The following is a 21,295-nucleotide window of genomic DNA, read 5'->3' as shown; positions in this document are numbered from 1 at the left end:
ATTTCGAAACGGTATCAGTATCGAAATATTTTATTCCAGTGCCTTGACCGGTACGGCTTCCGATATGGTATTCAAAACATTAGTTTTAATTGAATAGATTTCTTATAATTTTCATTTAAAGTTATAATTTCTAAATAAAACATAAATATGTAGAGTAAATTTTTTAATATTTATTTTTAAAAAAAATTTACTTCTTTTTGCTTGAGTGCTTTTAGGTGGGAACCTGGAAGATGACTTTATTTACCATCATATATTGATCATGGCCTTGATTGATATGATAAAAGGAGGGCCATATTCATGCATGCGCCAAAAATAATGTAGTACAATTTGACCCTACTCATTCATGATAATGTTTCAATAAAAATAAATGCACTTTATAAGAGATAAATTCACTGTCCGATTCATGGGGATACGAAAAAGTATTCTTAATGCTAAAATGAACAATAATAATAAAGCATCGATGTCTTCTTTTCAAAAAAATCTTTTCATTATTATTCATGGTTAATAAAGAAAATAACCGAAGAACTTACTCGATAAAGAATTTCACTACTTTAGGACCGTTATAGTTACGACAATCATTCACAGGACTTCAGTTGTCGGCTCTCTTATTATCAGGTCACCAACTTCCTTAACCTTCCGTCACTGGGCAGGTGTCAGGCCTCATACATGGTCTTACGACTTTGCGAAGACTTGTGCTTTTGGTAAACAGTCGCCCGGGCCTGGTCACTACTATCTCCTTTGTGAGGAGACACCCCTTATCCCAAAGTTACGATGTTATTTTGCCAAGTTCCTTAGAGAGAATTGTCTCACACCCCTAGGTATTCTCTACCTACCCACCTGTGTCTATTTCAGGTACAAGTACCCTTTTATTGAAAGTTGTTCGAGCTTTTCTTGGGAGTATGACATGGGTTGCTTCAGCGTCGTAGTGCCTGGTACTCGAACATTGGCTCAAGGTATTTTCTCTAATCCTTTTTACCCTGAAAAAGTAGGGGCACCTTGAGTCCTTGAACTGATAACCATCTTTCGGCGAAATTCTAAAAGAATAAAAAATAAAGAGAGATAATTAGATAATAAAAATAAATGCACTTTGTAAGGGATAAATGCACTTTGTTTCTTTATGTATTGTTGTGATATCATTAAAGAGGATATGGTAAAAGCACCTGCTGATTTTTTTAATGGTACCCTTCTTCTTAAATTTTACTATTCTAATTTCATTGTTATTATTCCTAAGGAAGGCAATCCTTCAAGTTTTGCTAAATTCAACCCTATTAGTCTGTGTAAGTTGGTTAAAGTTTTCTCCAAAATTTTGGTTAATAGGCTTAACCCCCTTCTTTCCAAAATTATTTCTAAAGAACAAGGGGTTTTTATCAGAGGACATAACATACACGATAATATAACACTTGCCTAGAAGACACTTCATAGCATAAATGCCAAGGTGCGAGAAGGTCATGTGATGATTAAGATGGATATGACTAAAACATATGATCAACTCGAATGAAATTTTATATTGGATTTTCTCTAAGTTTTGGGATTCTCTGCTAAATGAAGACATCTTATATCTAATCGTATCACTGCTCATTCTTTCTCTATATTAATGAATGGCACTAGTAAAGACTACTTTTAATCATTTTAAGAATTGCGTCAAGGGGACTCACTGCCCCCTTATTTATTATTGCTGAAGAAGTACTAAGTCGTTTACTTAACAAGAGAGCTACATATGGGAAGATTATTGGCTACAAAACACACAAAGGATGCCCCAGGATTTCTCATCTTCTGTATGCAGAGGTTCTAATAATTTTTTTTAATGGATCCAAAATTTCTTTGAAGGACATGGATACTTGGTTATATGAAAGTATTTCAAGTCAGAAGGTCAATCATACAAAATCTGCTAAACAAACCTCCATTTCTCGTAAGACGATTGGGCTCAAAGCAACATGGTTTCATGAAGGTTCGTCCTCTGCTTCTATTTGGGTGCTTCAATATGTATAGGTAGTATACATGCTACTCATCTTGATCTATTAATCCAAAAAGTGCAGAAGAAATTAGCCTCATGGAAAGGAGCTTTACTCTCTAAGGGGGGTAGACTAGTGTTATTAAACCATGTGCTACCAAGTTCTTATTCATCTTTTAGCAATGCTTAATATGCCTCGCAATGTGCTTCATAAGCTTAATCAGATTTTTGCATACTTCCTGTGGGGTAGTAAGGATACCAAGAAGAATAAGAAATTGGTGGCTTGGGATAAAGTTTATAGGCCTATAGAAGAAGGAGAGCTCAAAATACGAAAGTTAAAAGATATGGAGAAAGCCCTACATATGAAATTTGCTTGGCAGCTCCTATATGATAATTCTCTTTGGGCTAGTTTTTTTCAAGCCAAATATAGAAATAAACACCACCCTTTCCTCCTTGATCATTTCTCATATGAATCAAATTTTTAAAAGGCCTTAAAACCGTTGTTGAAATTAGTTATTAGGGGCTCAGGATGGATTATTAGTGAAGGATCCTTTTGGTTTGAAAATTGGTCCTTTTTGGGAATTCTTGGAGAACTCTTGAATATTACAAATCCCTCTCTGAAAGTACGTAGCTGATGTATACTCTGAGATAGGAGGTAATCGGGAGAAAATTCAGGAGCTAGTGGGGAGTAACCTCTGTGAAGAACTAAAAATTCAAAGTATCAAGATTGTCATAGGTCCTGATATTCCTATATGGAGAGCTTAACAAAACAAAAATTTCTCTACACTTTCAGCTTGGCAATTCACCTATGATCGCAGAGACAAAGTGGAGTAGGCTAAATTGATCTGGCATAGCTTATTGCCCCGTAAAATTTCTACTTTTATGTGGAGAGGTATGCATAAATGCTTGCCTAATTTTGACCAGAATATTATGAAGTTGCATATCTCTATGACCTTAAAATGTGAATATTGTAAAGTGGCTGCTTGTGAGTCTTTAGATCACTCTCTTGTAATGGGAGAGATGCCTAATTATGTCTGGAAGTCATTTGAATCAATCATAGGGCTGAATTTTGGGACTACTCATACAGGGGGAATACAATAGTGGTTGTCCAAGGCTTGAGTGGTATCTCATATAACTGTTGTGTTTGGAGTTCTCCCTTCTATTATCAGCTGAATCTTGTGGCTATAGAGATGTAAAGCTCGCATGGAGGGGGTTGTTGAAACAAGGGAGCAAGTGTGCTATAAGATAAAGAACTTTTTAGCTTAGATTATTCATATCAACATGACTAAACTTTTCATTAAAATTTCAAATGATTCAGTTTTAAAGTAATTTGGGTTATTGACTATGCTTGTCAGAAATAAGCAAATTCAAATTTTGAAATGAATGCTCATTGCACATAATTTTGTTAAGCTTAATGTGGATGGGAGTAGCATCAGGAATTCTGGAAGTAGCGAAGGTGGAGTAATTATTAGAAATGAGAAGGGTCACATGATATTTTCTTTTGTCAAATATTATTGTATCAATTCCAATAATATCGATGAGATTCGAGCCCACTCGAATGGTTTGAATCTCTAGTCATAGATGAATATAACTCTTGTTGAAGTAGAAACTGATTCTCAACTTGTGGTAAATTGGTGGGAAAAAGGTGGGCTTGTCCTTTAGAGGAGTCAAAAGCACTGAAATGAAGCTAAATTGATGGTGCATTCGATGGTGGTTCCGATTTTTCACTGTCTTAGAGAAATGAATAACCTCGCAGACAGATTAGCCAAGTTGGCAAGTTGGGTTGCAAACCAGAATCTGCTACAAATCCTCTATCAATTGTCCCAGCCATGAGTTGTCTTCCTTTTTGGAGTTTCCAGCATCTATGACAACTTTGGCATCTCCTTCGAAAAACACATGGCTTAGACCTAGCTCGAGGCATAAACCCATTGCTCTATGGAGAGCTTCTCCTTTTGCTTGAAAGATTGAGTGAGTGTGATCCCTAGAAGTTATCAAACAAGCTTGTAAACTGCCTGCATAGTCCCTAATAACTATCCTCATCCCCATTCTGCCATTGACCTTATCGAATGCTGCATCAAAATTTACTTTGACAAAAGGCGAAAGTAATCTGTTGATGAACTTAAGTCCTTATAATCTTGAATAATATCGATATTGTATGTTACTATTCATGTATCATTTGTGCATTTTTGTATCCTTTGTACATTTTTTCAAATGGTTAAAAATGTTAAAAAAAAAATTCAAATACACTATGGGCACGGTCCAAGTTGGGCGGTCCCTAGCATTGTCTTTTTTGTCTTTCTTATGTTAAAAAAAGTTTGTTTGGAATCTATTCGGCAGATATAACAAGAGAAATACTTTAATCACTTATTACATTAGGGTTGTACAGAAACCGACGCCATCGATGTGAACCGACCGACCAAGTCAGAAACCGGTCGGGGTGTGGTGGCAATTTGAAGAAATCGACGTTCAGTGGTTCGGTCCCGGTTTAAAGTCGGACCGGACCGCTGAACTGATTGATATAATAAAAAAAATTTTAATATACCCTTATCGAAACGAAGTTGTTCCACTTAAATTTAAGTGGAACGGCGTCGTTTTATAACTATAAGTATTACAACAGATAATGGAAACGACGTCGTTTTATTAAGAATATAAGAAAAAACAAAATAAGTCTGAAACGACGTCGTTCCGAAATGTGTCTTCTTCTTCCCTAGCCTCTTCTTCCCAATTTACTCTGCAACTCTCTCTCTCTCTCTCTCTCTCTCTCTCTCTCTCTCTCTCTCTCTCATTATTCTCTCTATAGATAATTGCCACTACGGGAACCGACGCCAGTCAAGAACTGCCAGAGAACCTCCTCGATCGGTTTCCTCCTCCCCATCGATCGGTTATGGTCGGTGGCTCCCTCATTTTCCAAACGTCGGTCGGCATCGGTTTTGCCCAAAAACCGCGCTGACGTCATCGGTTTTCACCCCTAGATTACATAAATGTAAATACACAAACTAACATGGTTTGATATGGTACGTGCTAGATTGTAAAGTTACTTTTCTTATAAAATAAATTGAACGGATCATATGAAATTACGTCATTTCATAAATTTCTTTTTACATATTCCTTTTATGTATGTAGTACTTCTTTTATAACAAATACCAAGTGGAGTCTAGAAAAGTCGCATTATTATCGTTAGTTGCCCAAATAAGCACAGCCTGCATTGCTGTATTTAAGTAACCAAAATTCTACTTCAAATAGCTAGGAAGTAGGGGTGGGCTCCAACTCCGATGGATTCGGAGTGCCCACCTCCGACCTCCGACTCCGATTGGGGTCGGAGGTCAAAACACCATCTAACTCCGACTCCAATCAAAGTTCAAAGCTCGGAGTCGAAGTTCGGAACTCCAATCGGAGTAGCAACTATCTCATAACTCAACAACATTTCACAATTCACAGCTTCATTTTCACAAACACATTCCCTGCATACACTGGTGTCATTTCACAATGTTCCACTCCATCGTAATCCATTCCATTTTACATTTACAAGCAACCCAACAGTCAGCAACTAGACCCAAAACAACTGTTATAATGTAAAGCATCAAATAATTCCATGCAACCCAACATTATGGCAAAAAATAAAAATTGTAAAAATTAATTAATTTAGGGCTCGGAGTCTCAGATTACACTTACGAGTTAAGGCGTCGCAAAGGCTAAACGGCGCAGACGACGGCAAGATCACTGCGATAAACGTGAACGTAGCAACAAAGACTCAGAGAGGGAATATAGAAGATTCAGAGATTCAGAAGAAGGGAAAGAGAGTGAGGGGAAGAAGGAAGAAGTGGAACAACTTCATATAGTTTTTTTTTTTTTAATTCAAATGTAAAACAACATCGTTTTACATCTTTTTTTTTTTAAAAAAAAAAAGTCGAAATTCGGAATCGGAGTTTGGAGCTTCGTTCGAAATTCCGTGAAGCTCCAAACTCCAACTCCGACAATCATTCTCGGAGTCACTCCGATTCCGAATTCCGACCATTTCGACTCTATCAAAGTCTGAATTAGAGCAAATATCGGATGAAATTGGAGTGGACGAAGGGTTTGCACAGCTCTAGTAGGAAGAGCAAACTTGTGGTTTTGGCGCTACCCAAAACGAAAGTTGTTTTTTCTTTTAAATATTTAAAATGTTGTTCTTTCAATGGACTTCTTTTCTATCTCTAATCGCACCACTGATATGACAAGTTTTAAACTATTGTCTAATTAAGATATTAAATCATTTAAATCTCGTTCAGGTATGTAGTTAGATGAGATGAGATAATATATTTTAAATATAAGCCAAATTTTTAAGTTAAGATGAGATAATATAATTTTTTTACTTTTTTGGATTTGATAAAGGTGTGGGTCTTACCGATCATTGAAAATAATTTTATAATTATTGAGTAATAGTTATAAATATATTAATAAAAAGTAATATTTATAACTAATTAAAAAAATATACCATAAATAAATTTATATCTCAAAACATATTTTTTAATCGAAATTGCCCTTTATTCCCACCAAAATTTAAAATGGTGAATTTTATTTGAGGGGAAGAGGTATGAACATGGAGAAAAAATGATCTTCGAAATGGATGAAGAAAAAAGTACATTGTTTACATAATTTTTTACTGTTTATATCAGTTTTGTACGGTTTATTATAGTTATGTCAATTTTATACTATTTATTGTACTATTTATGTCGGTTTTATTCTGTTTACTTAACTTTTTACTGTTTATATAAGTTATTAATTTCAAAACGCAAATGAGTAGAAATGAAATAAAAATATCACACTGACCGTTTGGATACCCAGATGAGACTTGCCATAGAGCCCAAATGAGATAGTTTCTGAATATCCAAACCGGACCTTAACGTGTCATATCAACATTTGTAACTTCAGATGACAAAATTTAGAACGAAGCATAACATTACACTTGGCGAGTGGTGTTGATGTTCTCGTCACATTAGCCATGTTACAACAGATACAACCTAAATTTATAAGGCAATCAGCTCGGTATTGAGAAATATAACATCACTTTCCCCGTTTCCCGACTACTTCCTCTACAAAAACTTATTAAACCAGCAAGCAAGAATCAAGAATCACTTATATGCTCATAAACACAATTCTATTAGTATCTAAAATAGAGATTCTCTACCCAATAGATAAATAGTTTTCTATTCAGGAACCAGGATTGTATGCAGTTGGCCTTCATCTATTTTTCCTTTGCTCTTCCAAGGACTGACTCCGTGCAATGTGCATGAAAAAGCTTCTTAAAATCACACGACCATTATGAGGACCATCGAGGAAGCAAAAAGTAGAAAATGCATGACATTATCTGTATGAAATCCTGCCAAGCAATTGATCATTAAAGTCAAAGATTGTTTAGGACAAAAGGTTGCAACAGCCTATAAGGAACTTCCAACCTCTTTGCCTATAAGTTTATAGAGAAAGTGGGTGACTGAGGGATTCAGTTTGTCCATCTTGGGATAGTTCCCTCTGAAGGAAAACTGATATCCATCAAACTTAGAATTGAAGTGATTTCCCAATATCTTCCATGCATTGTATTTCATGTCCTTTTCATGAAGATTGAAGTGGAAGGGCATAGATACTTCATAACCAACTTGATGGAACCAAATTGGCCCGTTTGCACTGTATCTTTTGGATGACAGAACTACCTCAATTAAGACAACTACCATTCTTGGTGAGTAAAACTATGTAACCAAGCGTCTGTTGTAGCTTATCCACAATCGAAGATTGCGCAAATCTAACTCACATTTCATTAAAATATAAAAATAATGAAAAGATTCGCACGTACCACTTTGAGCAGATGCCACTGCTGGAAGTGCAGGAATTTTGACAGCTGAAATTCCCATAAGCCAGGTTGATAAGTATAACAGAGAAAATAAGTATTTGTTTCACATTAGGATATTGATTTTTGAAAGAAATAAGCAACAAATTATTTGAAAGATCTGGTACTCCATACAAAAGAATAAAAATCAATCGCTGGGACATACTTTTATTGCATGATGAAGCTGGCACTTTAGATGTTGTGGGCCAGGGAGCTGGGATGTTGTCATTAAGATCACAAAGGAAGCTTACTCCTGAAGACGTGTCAAAAGTTGCATCAGACGGCATGCTTGGCAAAAGACATCCAGCCTCTGCACCAGAAAATGGACGAAGATAAATGTTAGTTACAAGATCGCATTCGGAAAATAATAATTTTTTGTCTATAGACTGAGTCTATGACTATCAATTCTCAATGCATATGAATTATGTCCATTACCTTGATTTCCAACTGAGATGTTCAAATTACAGGTCCATATCATTTCAAAATGGCAAAAAAACAAAAAACAAAAATATCATGTGTTAGAATCAGGTTAGAGTAAATGTGACAGAGAAAAAGTTTATTTGCTTATGAAAGGGAACCGACAAACACCTTACCTTGGAGGGAGAAATCCTTGAGGCTTATATGGCAAAGACTATACACATCTTTGTTAATTCCTGATTTTCTTAACTTTGTTCCCAATGATGTAGCACAATCCAAAGCTTGCAAGTTGGTTATAAAAATCTGCTTTTGCAAGTGGGACACGTAGCTTTCCATGGCCCTACAGCATGTTGTCTGGTTACTCATCCCATCCCCACAGCCCGTTGCTACATTCCTCATGTCAGGGAAAACCAGGGGGCAAACTGAAGCAAGAAATACAAGAGAAAAACTGAGAAAATAAATATAAGATCAGCGATGCCAATCCCCCAGCTGAAGGGATTGGCATCACTGATAAAAGAACAAGCACAACAACTAAGAGGAAAAAACAAAACATATTTTTGAGGAAGAGGAATCCCAGAGACTGTTCAATCGCAATGTCTTTTACCCGGTTAATCTCCATATCCATGGAATGTGCTCATATTACACACATCTCACTAATGGGACGTGGCCCCTAGAAATTATATGCACCCAAGGAATCGTACCTTAGACCTGGCGGGAACATACCCCAAAGCCAAGGCCCTTATCAATTGAACCAACCCCTAGGGGTTAAGAGGAAACAAAAACTACCACACAAAGAAATGTTGAATCAATTATTTTTATAAAAGATTAAGGAAATTATAAACAAGTGTTAACCAGCTAGGAGCTACCGATATTATCAAGAATTATCCCACCCAACAAATAGAGACCAACCTCAAGTTGGAATTTGTACTAGCAAAATTTTTTCACATATTGACCTTCAAAAGTGTGCAATTCTCCACATACTCCCACATGTAATCATTTGCTTCTAACACAAGTAGTCTAATGGTTCCATCGATACTTTAAATTTCTTTAGGTGGCTCTAAAAAAACTCCTAACAAATAATCTTGAGAGAGGTTCTATGGACCTCCATGCATTACCCAAGACTCACCTTTATTTACATTGCAGTTCGATAGTCCTCTCAGAACTTTCTTCGCATGAGAAGGATCAAGTTTACTAGCCAGCCAACGGAGGACAATACTTTTACAATCATTTACCCTAGTAGAATGCCGAGGTAAGATGTGGGGCCCATCCATGCTCATAAGCTCGGAAGATTTCGAAGCAACCCTCGTAGCAGCTTCTAATATTGCGCCCTGACAAATTTGGGCACAACATTCTTTTACAGGATCAATCTCTTTACAAGCTGCCAGAAGCTTAGATGTATCAACAATGGTCTCAAACTCATTAACATCTTTGACCGGGCATGATGCTTGAGTGAGATTTGAACCGTGAACTGAGCATATCTGTGCGAGGCTATCATTTGCACCCTGGCCTACCAAAATCTGCTCAATATCCGAGAGACAAGGTTCGGCATGGGTACCATTTAAAGCAAGCACATTGGTTTCTTTGCTTGATTGACCAATGAGAATTGCAAGGGTGGCTTCCAGTTGTGGACAACAAATTACATTCGCCAGAAAGGGTGCAAATGCTGACCAACAATCTATTGCTGTTACACTCATCAAGCTTTCAGCAGCAGTGAAGTTCAACATGCACACACCTGCATTGGAAGAGAGATAGATCACCAAGCAGAAAAAGTAATTAAACTGCTCAACTCAAATAGTATTAAGAATGCCCTGTCAATGGAGATTTATATACATATTAAATAAAAATTGATAAATAGTATAAATAAATGGACCTGATAATTTTGGGACAGTGGTATTTGTGAAGGGTACCAATGGTGACGGTGCAAGAAGAGGCAGAAAAGGCCGAGGAGACCCACTGGGAGAGATCTCGGGAAGAACAGCATCCCTTTTTTTATCCACTAAAACAAGATCTTTAATATGATTTAACTCGCTGCAGCGAGATTCATGGCAACCTATGGCAGAAACAAGAGTAAATGAGGATATAATTTTTTAAATTAAAAGATTGTATCAGGAAACCTACACGGACAGTTTCTAATATGTTCTACGTAATAAAGTTGTAAGGATTTGAATTACTACAGGCATGTGATAGAAAGATGTTAGAAAATATATTAGAGGTGAAAATGGAGTAAATCCTAGCTGGACGTAACCTAACACATCATGGTATAGTAGAGCATAGGAGAATGGATCTCATCTTTTCAACTCAAATAGAAGTAATATGTACCAAATGAAGCTTCCATCCACAACCCTAACAGACTGAAACTCTTCCAACAATAAATAAAAGGAATGTCAATTCTAAATTGATGATATAAATCTGAATGCGCAAAAGCATACTTCTCTAAAAATCCGCTCCACCCTACATCAAACAGCACAAATACAAGTGATATGCTGAGTCTGTCGTTTATTGATCTATCAGTTATTTGTTCTAGGTAGTGTACTACAATGTGTGTTTCTCATCTCTCCAAAAAAACAAAAAAAGCCACAAGATGTAATTCACACATACAGGGTAGAAATTAATGCATATTGGATTAGCATCCTCTAGATCTCTTAGGGTATTCTACTATGCAGAATTCCTAATTCTCTCTCAATCGTTACTTCAATATTAAGTGGTTTGAATTATTCTACATCAGTGTGTACTACTTTTATTACCCAGTATTTATCACTTCAGTAGTTACCACAATTTATTATACTAATTAAGTGAATAATGTCGTTGTGACAAAATCCTTAACATTTAGTTTGAAAGTAATATAATAATTGGGGTTAAAAAAATTATATGATAGTATATTTACTACTTGCAGAGGACCTTGATTGAGGCCCCCCAAAATTGATATACTAAGTATATAGTCCTCAGATGCATCCAACAAGATCTTGCTTTTCTTAGCACCATTTCAATGGAAAGAAACCTTGGTATCATTTGATCCATGTAAGATTAAATTTGCTACTTGTGCAAAAGCATTTGTTGCAACAATGGCGTTCAGGGTACAATCACAGCGGCAAGTTATTCACCCAATCATTTACCTAAACAATGACCCCAATTAATTGAAAAAACCTAACACTATCCTCAATCTGGAAGAGTAGCACCTCATTTTATAGTTTCAAAGAAAGAAATTTAATTAATTGCCAGCAGAACATGCAGATCATTCAAGTAAATTGAAAGTGTCAATAATACAAGATAATATAAGCTCAGTCAATTGATTTCCCGGGCACCATATTCTCAAAAGATGAAAAATGAAGTTTAAGAACCTAAATAAAAAGAAAAAGTGAACCCCATATCGGTATACCAATGGTGAGATTCTGGAAATCCCATCACAAAAAAGACCCCGCAATACAGAAGAAGATTTTTTTTTTTGACAAGTAAATGATTGTATTAAAGAATAGGCATAGCCCTAAGTACACAAGATGGTATACAAAGAGAAAACACCTATCTAGGATGAAGAAGAGGAAACAAGAAATTCAGCCAAGTCTAAGCCATTAAAGAAGAAGATATACCAAACCCAGTTACATTTCTTCCAAAACAGAGCAATTAAACAATGACATAACTATTAAAAAAAAAAACCCGTAGATCATGTAAAAATAGCCAAAACCCAGTAAAGGAATCAACAAGGAAGGGTCGCATACTCACATAGAGCCAACAGAAACACTTCCACAAGAATGATATTGATGAGAGTGAGCTTGAGAGTTACCCCCTCTTTCATGCCTTCACTAGTATCACTCCCAAACAGAGAAACCATAAAAAAAAAAAACAGTACCACCGAACGTAGCAAAACAAAGCTAAAAAACAAACCAAGAGAAAGAGTGTCTAAGAAGAATCAGCTTTGGAGGGAAGGGAGTGGTGGGTATGTGAAGAAACAAAGGAAGAGAAAAAACAGAGTATTGAGAAGCCATGAATGAGCTCTAAGGTGGGTGGGGACGAGAGCAGTAGTAGTATTATAGCTGTGAGAGAAAGGTAGACCCGACCGTAACCAAGAAACTCAGATAGAACAGCACCGGTGCATTAACGCTATCAATTGCCTTTTCCCCACTCCCCCCGCTTCGTACACCAGTTGGCTCTCGCACACGAGACGTGGGTGGAGCTGCTTGCTTGCATGCTTTGTCGTGTCTCTCACGCGTGTGGATTTCTCAAGCGTTTAAAGTGGTCTACGCGGCCAGTTGCCAGTTAGTTGTGCTGAGTAATTATAGATGTCAGTGTCTCAGTGCATCGAATTGGGATTTAATTCGCATGGTGACTGCATTTAGAGACATGCAATTGATCGGGTTATTTCAATTAAAAATGGAATAAATAATGATATATTCTTTGCAATCAGGTAAATTCAATATATATATTTTTGGAATTCTTTTACAATTTTTTACAATTCATTTCTTAGGAAATCATATTATTTTACTAAATAAATATGTTGCGACCATAAAAAATCTTATAAAAATATATTCACAAATTGTTATAATTTCATATAATATGTTAATATCTTATTTGAATAAAAAATAGAATCATTTCATCTCATTTTATTATTATATTTTTTTTAAATTTTTACATAAAATATAATAAATACTTCAATTTTTTTAAATTTTAAAATAATAATAATATTAAAAAATAATATTTTAACGATATTTTATTTAATTTTCATATAAAATCATCTCATCTCATCTTACTATCTAAACGAAACTTAAATCTAAATCTATTTTACAATAAAAATAGATTTAGAATAACATATTACATCAAGTCACAATCACATCATTTTATAGATTTATTTTTGTAAAATATTTTTATGATTAAAATATTTCTCTTTATTAAAAATAAGTTTTAGTTTTAAAAAATTATCTCTATATCTAATATAGAGTTGTAAAAAGATTATAAGAAAGTTATAGTTTAATCTCCCTTTTTTGGTTTTTTTTTTTAAGTTCAAAGCCATTTGCGTAGTTACATTTTTTTTCTTTTAGCTACACGGGGACAAAGTTAGGATTTATGCAGAGAGGGGCATAGGATATATAAAATATAATTTATGGAGAATAAAATATCTCCATAAATTATATTTGAGATTAAAAGAATTCACACTTAATATTCTTTTATTCTTATTTTTATATCATTTTAATCTTTTACGTAGTAGCAGCTAGAACTTTTAGTAATTTTCAAATATTGCATTTTTTCCTAGAATTTTAATGGTTGAAACTAAACTAATCAATTCTCTAATATAGAGCACAATCACACTCTTTGAGAGAAACAATATGAAAATTTTCTAATAAATCTTCTCACGAAAATATGCACTGGAAAGTTATATAGAAAATATCTAGATTTGAATCTATACAGATCTTAACCAATATGATCCTTTAAATAAATAATTTGAAATAAGTTTTAGTTTCAGTAGAACTCTGTTGATGAAGCGAATCTGTTGCGAAGAATTCTCCTGACGAAATGTTGACACCCGCGATAAATTCTCTCTACAGAAATTGAACATAGTTAATTGTTCAACTTCTTTTTTGGATAAGAGCAGATTTCTTGAGATTCAATTTTCACACTTATGACTTATTTAAACAACCTCTAATACCATCTAGATAAACTCAATATTGTTATAGATAAAGTCAAGATAATTTACATTCATAATATAAAATTAATAATAAGATAAACTCTATCATTTTTAGTTACCTAATTCTATCCAAACCTATTAAATTAATCACCTAATTCTAACCAAAATCTTGCATCTACAACTGCCATAAAATAACATAATAATAATCAGAATGTACAGAATGATACAAATTAATCTTCATGTCCATCAACTTAATTATCTAATTGAAAATAAGCAACTATCGGTAAATAGATAAATTTCGTACGATTCTTTTATTAAAAAATAAATCTCATCATGAGAAAGTATTAAAAAAATTGTACGAAATTTATTTATTTAAAATTTTACGTTGTATCTAATATTACTTTTCTTCCCAGTTTTAACAAATTCCATAACATACAGTGTTGTTTATAGGCTGACTTGTAAATAGTAGAACCTCAACTAATTAACCTCTGGAATACTCTGCAGCGTCGGCCTCCACGGCCGGTGATGCTCTTTCAGCACGCTATTAAATCTCCGGTCAGCAGCGTGTGCCCACCAGCTCGCGAGGATCTGTTTAGCAGACAACCCTTGCACGTCCACTCTTCCTAACAATTCCTCCAGCTCCTTCTTTGTAATCGTGATCTTCACTTCCCTGCAGGTAATTACATGAGAAGTAATACTACTAGTAGTAATGCAGCTGGTAGAAGAAGCTGGAGACGGCGGCCCAAAGGCTCCATTTTGATCATCAAGTAGTCTGATCTGTTTTTTCATGTTGCATGTGTTTTCAGCTTCTTCTTCCTTCTTCGACATGAGAGATCCCAAGTCATCACCAGCCCATACCATCGACCTGTGTTCACTTCTACAACAGTTTCCCATCTCTTTCTTTTAAATCTAGCTATACTAGCTAATTAGTGTTGAGAGAGAGAGAAGAGAGAGGTGGCATATCAGAGTTTCGAGCTATTTATATATGGGTGGTGGTGTTTGATTGAAGAATTCTTCTATATATAATCATTTTTACTTATTTTTTGTGCAGTATTAATATGATTAGTCTAAATAGTTATTTTATATTTAAAAATTGACATAAACAATCCTATCAGTAGTGTGCATAATGAATACATAAAAATAACTGTACATAAAATTTGTGTTGAAAAAAAAGGAGTTAACTAGGACGTTCCAAGAAGCTACGTACGTAGATACAGATCACACATGAGAGGGCATGTACGTGGTAGATTGAGATATATATCGCTTTCATGGCAATCTAGCGGAGTGGTTGGTTTACCAAATAATATAATCAAGTTCCGTGTACATGATCTCAGATATATATATATATATATATATAATACAATATTATAATCGTGAGCAGATCGATCGAGTATGAACAAATATATGGAAACGGAATCTTTGACTTGCTTTGATTTGATTCAGGTTCATACCTTGATCATGACGTGCGCTTTGTTAATTTTCACAGACAAGTTCCCATTTCTTCTTCTAATTGAATCCTGAAGTTCATGCATGCTCATGTACGTTTATCTTTAAGGATTTTTATGTGTACGTAGTATTTGTACATTTTGCATTAGTGCGTACTGTATATACAACGCGCGTTTTGCTTGTTAATATATAATATATATCATGATGAATATAGTTGATAAAAGTGGTAATTAATTATAATATATTATATATATATAGAATCAAGCCAACGGGAAACCCATACAATATATATATAGTTGATTAATGCCCACTGGAAACATGCATGTGTGGCCTAATTGAGAAGAGATTATAAATATATTCAAGCGACTTTAAAATATATTAATATATATAAGCAAGGATATATAGAAAAAGCTAGCACGTGTCATACAACTTCTCGATCCAAGTACTTGGATGTATGGACGTTTATTGAATTATTTAGCTAGCTGATAGAAGTTGATTGAAATTCATCGTGGGTGGGTGCTTACGTATATATATATCCTATTGCATCAATTAATTCACATGCATGCACTTGGCCGATTTCTCGAGAACGCCATAAAAAATCATCTTTGAGGAGGCAAATTTGAAAAGTGATCATTCTCTTGAGCCAATCACACTTCCGATATATATATATATAACCAATTACCATGAGAGGGGGTTTCAAAAAAAAAAAAAATACCATGAGAGAGAGAGAATGATCATATGGATCGAGGATAATGTTAGTCAAGTTGTTTTTGCTTCTTCTAGCTGCATGCATAACGTCAACTCTTTGTTCTCACAGAAACATATTTGGCCATTTTCCATGATGTTTTTTTCAAAGATGTATAATGGTGGGAAATACCTAGTTGAAGACACAAACTTAACCCAATTAATTGGCCTTTTTGCAGCGAAATTACCTGCGACAAGCACAAAGTCATCAATAAAAAAACTATTTACAGTGAAAATATATCTCCACAAATAATATCTGATGAATATGACACCACTTTCTTCGCTTTTTGTCATGTACAGCAACTATGGTACGTCGCTGAAAGTGAAATTGCTATGTGGCAACATTGAGTTCTTCTATATAGCATCTATTGTAATGGTGCACACACTACGTGGATGCATCCCCTTTTTTTTTTTTTTTTGGTTAATTCAAAACGCACGTTTTGATTCAATTTGAAAATATTTTCATCCCATTCGAATTCATCCCGCAGAAGCCCTGCTCCATCGCAACCCACGTCTGCTTCCACAACCCAGCACCTCCCGGCAATGCCGTCTCTCTCTTCAGTGCCATCGAGCGGCGCTCTCTGTCTGCCCATCGCCTCCACTATACCGCGAGCTCGTTGAACAGAGCAAACAAGACTTGAACCCCACGAACCCTCCTTCCTCGCCACGAACCCGCGTCAGTCGGCTTCCTCTTGCCAGTGCCACCTCATGACAACATCTCTCCGTTCAGGGCCAACTCGCGACGCTCGTAGGTCTGCCCAGCGCCACCGATCCTCGCGAGCTGATTGAAAGGACCAAACCAGCAACGGGACCGAGTGCGCTGTTTCGCCAAATGGTTTGCTAGGTAAATATTGTACTACCATTTTCCCGTCCATACATGCTATGTTCTTCATGTGTACATCGAGATATGATTTTTGTGTTTTTTAAGATGGGTATGCTTAGGGCATGGAGAAATTTCCAGACAATTAGGTCCTTAATTGCTCTCTTCTTTCTCTATTTCTCTCACCCTGAAACAAAGAAATCAAAGTCATATAGAGAAAATTTTAATGTCGCACCACCATCTCTGAAAACTCCCTCCCCTTTCTCTCTCTCTTTTCTAGACTGTCTTTGGTCGGAGCAATTTGTTTGCTCTGTGTTTGCTTGGAAGAACCATCTCTAGTGATGCCCTTGTAATTCACTCACCACATTTTGGCTGCCTCTATTTCCTAGATCTGCTCGCAAACCCTTTTTTTTTTTTTCCTTCCATTCTTGTGTCCTTCTGCGTAATATATCCAAAAAGCATGAATATATTGAATGATTTAGGTATTTTTCAATATATCCTTATCTGCCTAAAAAGAGAAAATAATTCATTTGATAGTATCTTTCATTAGTGTAATTGACAAGGTTGTTAGGCACACCTATGTTCATGGTAGTTGACATTATGGCTACTGTTAACGTCATGTCTTGCACGCCTTTGAGCCAAATTCAAGCAGTTCAAGTCTTTCAAACTGGGCCTCAATCAGTGAGGTACGAAGCCTCCAGCAATGGTCTGGTGCGACTATATTGTATCAATGCGTACATTCATAGTGGTGAATAGTATTTAAATGTATAGAAAATAAGAAGAGATGAATACACAGATTTACGTGATTCAACACTAGACCTACATCCAAGGGGGGCTGGGGAGGGGAGATTACACTATAAGAAGCTTGTTTACAGTCTCTTATAACCTCTCATTTCTCATTGTACAATGGAAGCTGTAGATCTACTCGTTGGAAATGATGTTCTCTCTGGAGCTCTCAGGTTGAAGAATAAGTCCCAAAATCGGAAGTAGTCGAAGAGTCCCCCAAACCGTAGGCTCTCTGCCCCTTTTATCTGACCATCTACTTGTGTACCCCTCGGTAGTGGTGAGGGATGTCTGCTTTGTATATATGACCGTCTCCATTTCCACTTTCTCCTGACACTTTCATGCCTCCTGACACCTTCACCCCTAGTCTTTCCTTGTCTCATTTATCTCTCTCTTCCTTTATCTTCTAGTAATAGCACTCTTGATGGGCTAGGTCTTAAGAACTCTTTTAGGCCTGGTGTATTTTGCCACCTCACAACTACAATAAATAATCACAATTGGGCTCATAAATAATCACAGTGGGCTCATTCATTGCTATGCAGAAAATCCAAAAGATAGCTGCCACATATACCAAGGGCAAGGTTGCAGCATATGCTTTTGGTGAATCTCTCTCTCCCTCTGCTTTTCATATGTAAGTATAGAGGTTTATAATGAAGTCTTCAGGCAATTTAGGTCTTTGCAACTTAAGTTCACTGTAGTTCTAACTTTTTATCTAACTTAGCTATAGGCGGTAAATAAAAAGTATAATGCATGTTTTTCACCAAGTTCATTAGATTTCTAGCTTTCCATCTAACTTAGTTGCAGACTCATCAAAAGTATAAGATGTTCATTATGATTATCTAGCTTTCCATCTAACTTAGTTCTAGGGGTGAAAAAAAACTGGTGAACCGGTAAACTGGACCAGATCGAACCCGTGAGTTTCGTCTGGTATCATGTTTGATTCAGTCCGTTACCAGTTTCATTTTTCTCAAAATTGGTCAAAATCAATCTGGTTCCAGTTTTCATTTTTCTAATACCGGACCAAACCGGTTCATATATATTTTAATTTTTATATGATTTTTTATATTATATATAATAATATATAAAATAATTTTGTATTAGATGATAAATTACTAATTAATATAATATTAACTTTTAAAATCCTATATCACTATATATTATAATATACTATAATATATCACTATAGTCCATAATACAATTATAATATATATTATAATATACTATAGTATATTATCACTATATTATTATATACTATAATATACTATACCGAAAAAATCGAACCGAACCGGACCGGAACCGGTAAAATCGAAAGTACCGGTTTAGAAGTATAACCGGTGCGGTATTGGTTCTTCAAATCTCAAAACAGGTGTATACCAATTTAGTTTTAAAATATATATGTTCAAAATCAGATCGAATCGGACCAATTATACCCTTACTTAGTTTCATCTAACATTATTTTTATTTCAAAAGGTTTGGGAGGAATATTTTTGGTATTTGTTAACATGGGTTTTGATATCCCTGCAACTTTGCAAATGAAAAACTAATCACTCTGAAGTTTGCACAGCTTGCCATGACACTAATTTAGAACAATGTCACTACAACATAAAGTGACTATCAGATTTCTGTTAACTTGCATATAAATTTGCTTGGCTTCCTTTGTTTCAATGTCTTTCTTTCTTCGTAACTTCCTCCACTGCTACCATTTTCTATTGTCAGCACTGCATGCATTTGCAGTTCGTTGTTATTCCCGGCCACTTCTTTCACTAGTTTTAAAATGAGTGGACTATGCCCTATTGGAACTCAGTAAAAATGTTAAATCATTGTGTTTGTTTTACCGAATTTAAGGAATTGATTGATAACCTTGTTCATCATATTAAACATGGAGTTTCATTCCAAATGCATGGGCTCTATGGTTATTAGAATTGACTTATTTTTATTTTTTATTTCGAAAGGTTAGAGAGGAATCTTGTAGTGAAAGCCTACTACTAGCTACTACTACTGCAGGTTCTTATTGCTATGTGGAACTTTGTGGTTGCCGTTGTTGGTCAATCACCCATCTGCCACAGCATGCAGCTACTGCCCATTGTGGAATTTTAATCCAGACGAACTTCCAGAGGACAACATGCTGCATTCGGCAAATTGATTTAAATAGCACAGTCATAATTATTAGATTTATTTAAACTGTGGATATCCAATATTGAGCTTTAATCTTTTTTCTTCGTTTTTTTTTTTTTTTTTTGGCCTTGTTTTGGGACCATTTGTTGTGGATTTTCAATTCATAATAACTGGTTTTTTATTTTTTATTTTTTTTTGTGGGTTTTTTCTATTTGTGGCGAATTAGATTTGTTGCAAATAATTGTTTTTTTTTTTTTTTTGTGGAAAAGACCTATTTGTATTGCTTAAGGATGATTATTGTATTGTCTTAACCTCTTATATAAACGTTGGTCTAGGATGCTAAATCAATTCAAACTCTAACTCAAATGAGTTTAAGTTTTTTTTATATTTATAAATTTAAATTTATTATTTAAATTATATTATAATTTGGGTCTAAAAAAATATTTTTAAACCAAAATATATTTTTTTAAATACAATATGGTGCCTAGGCGGGGGGCGGGGTGGATGGGATTTTTTCTCCCGCCCCCGCCTCCCGGTGGCGGGGGCGGGGAAAAAATCTCCAAACCCCGCGGGGTGCGAGGGAGGGTACCTCCAGCCCTGTACCATGCGAGTATCATCCCTAATTTCATTGATCAACAATCTTTCACTTTCTCTCTCATCGCAGAAAAACATAAACCCTAACAATTAATAACAACGCACTTCCAAGATATACCCATAGACGAGTATTTCTCTATTTCTTTTTTCCTCTTAAGTTCGATTATGTTTAGACTCATATCTGCAATTTTGTTTTGATTTAAACCCATTATAAAATTTCTACTTCCCTCATTTCTAAAATTAAAACCCACCAAACCAATATATTTAATATGTTTTGATTTTCCTGAATTTATTTTGTTAATCTGAGTGGTCATACTTAGGAGTGTAAAAAATAATCGGTGAACAGGTAAATCAGACCAGACCGGACCATATCGATGGGTTTGATCTTGTGTCGAGTTTGAGTCGGTTTAGTACCGATTTTATTTTTCTTAAAACAGATCAAAATCAATCCAATTTCGATTTTTCTTTTTCTAAAATTGGACAAACCGAACGGGATTAGTTCATATAAATATATATTATAATTTTTTATATTGTATATAATTTTTATGTATAATATATAATTATATATAAAATAATTTTGTATTATATAATAAATTACTAATTAATATAATATTAAATTTTAAAATCTTATATCATCTATTGTCTTAATAGTTATAGTAATACTATATCACGATATATTATAATTTATTATAATATATCACTATAATCTATAATATAATTAGAAAATATTATCACTATAATATTATATACTATAATATACTATAGTATATAGTATATAGTATATTAAAATAAAAAAATCAGACCAAAAATACCGGTTTGAGGATAACCGGTACGTAATCGATTATTGAAAATATAAAACTGATGCATACCGATTCGATCCTAAATTTTATCCAAAACCGAATCAATTACACCCCTACTAGCCATATATACTTGAGAGACAACAGCGTCCAA

The 21,295-nt window shown here is 34.9% G+C and overlaps 2 protein-coding genes across 2 annotated transcripts; both read right to left on the bottom strand.

Moving 5' to 3' along the window:
• Positions 1-6,857: 6,857 nt before the first annotated feature.
• Positions 6,858-12,287, bottom strand: LOC109013168 (uncharacterized GPI-anchored protein At1g61900-like). The gene is made up of 8 exons (XM_018995160.2): positions 11,946-12,287; positions 10,099-10,278; positions 9,355-9,960; positions 8,405-8,650; positions 8,247-8,258; positions 7,978-8,121; positions 7,779-7,823; positions 6,858-7,310 (listed from the first exon to the last, which is right to left on the bottom strand). Exons 1-8 carry the CDS (start codon positions 12,052-12,054, stop codon positions 7,240-7,242), a joined length of 1,413 nt encoding a protein of 470 aa, XP_018850705.2. The 5' UTR covers positions 12,055-12,287; the 3' UTR covers positions 6,858-7,239.
• A 163-nt stretch (positions 12,288-12,450) lies between these two features.
• LOC109013171 lies at positions 12,451-14,816 on the bottom strand. The gene is made up of 2 exons (XM_018995163.2): positions 14,329-14,816; positions 12,451-12,549 (listed from the first exon to the last, which is right to left on the bottom strand). The coding sequence occupies exons 1-2, from the start codon at positions 14,734-14,736 to the stop codon at positions 12,514-12,516; spliced, it is 444 nt and encodes a 147-aa protein (XP_018850708.2). The 5' UTR covers positions 14,737-14,816; the 3' UTR covers positions 12,451-12,513.
• Positions 14,817-21,295: the final 6,479 nt, after the last annotated feature.

Source organism: Juglans regia, chromosome 4 (genome assembly GCF_001411555.2).
Source record: "Juglans regia cultivar Chandler chromosome 4, Walnut 2.0, whole genome shotgun sequence".
Lineage (NCBI taxonomy): Eukaryota > Viridiplantae > Streptophyta > Magnoliopsida > Fagales > Juglandaceae > Juglans > Juglans regia.
This window is presented reverse-complemented; position numbering and strand designations above follow the sequence as displayed.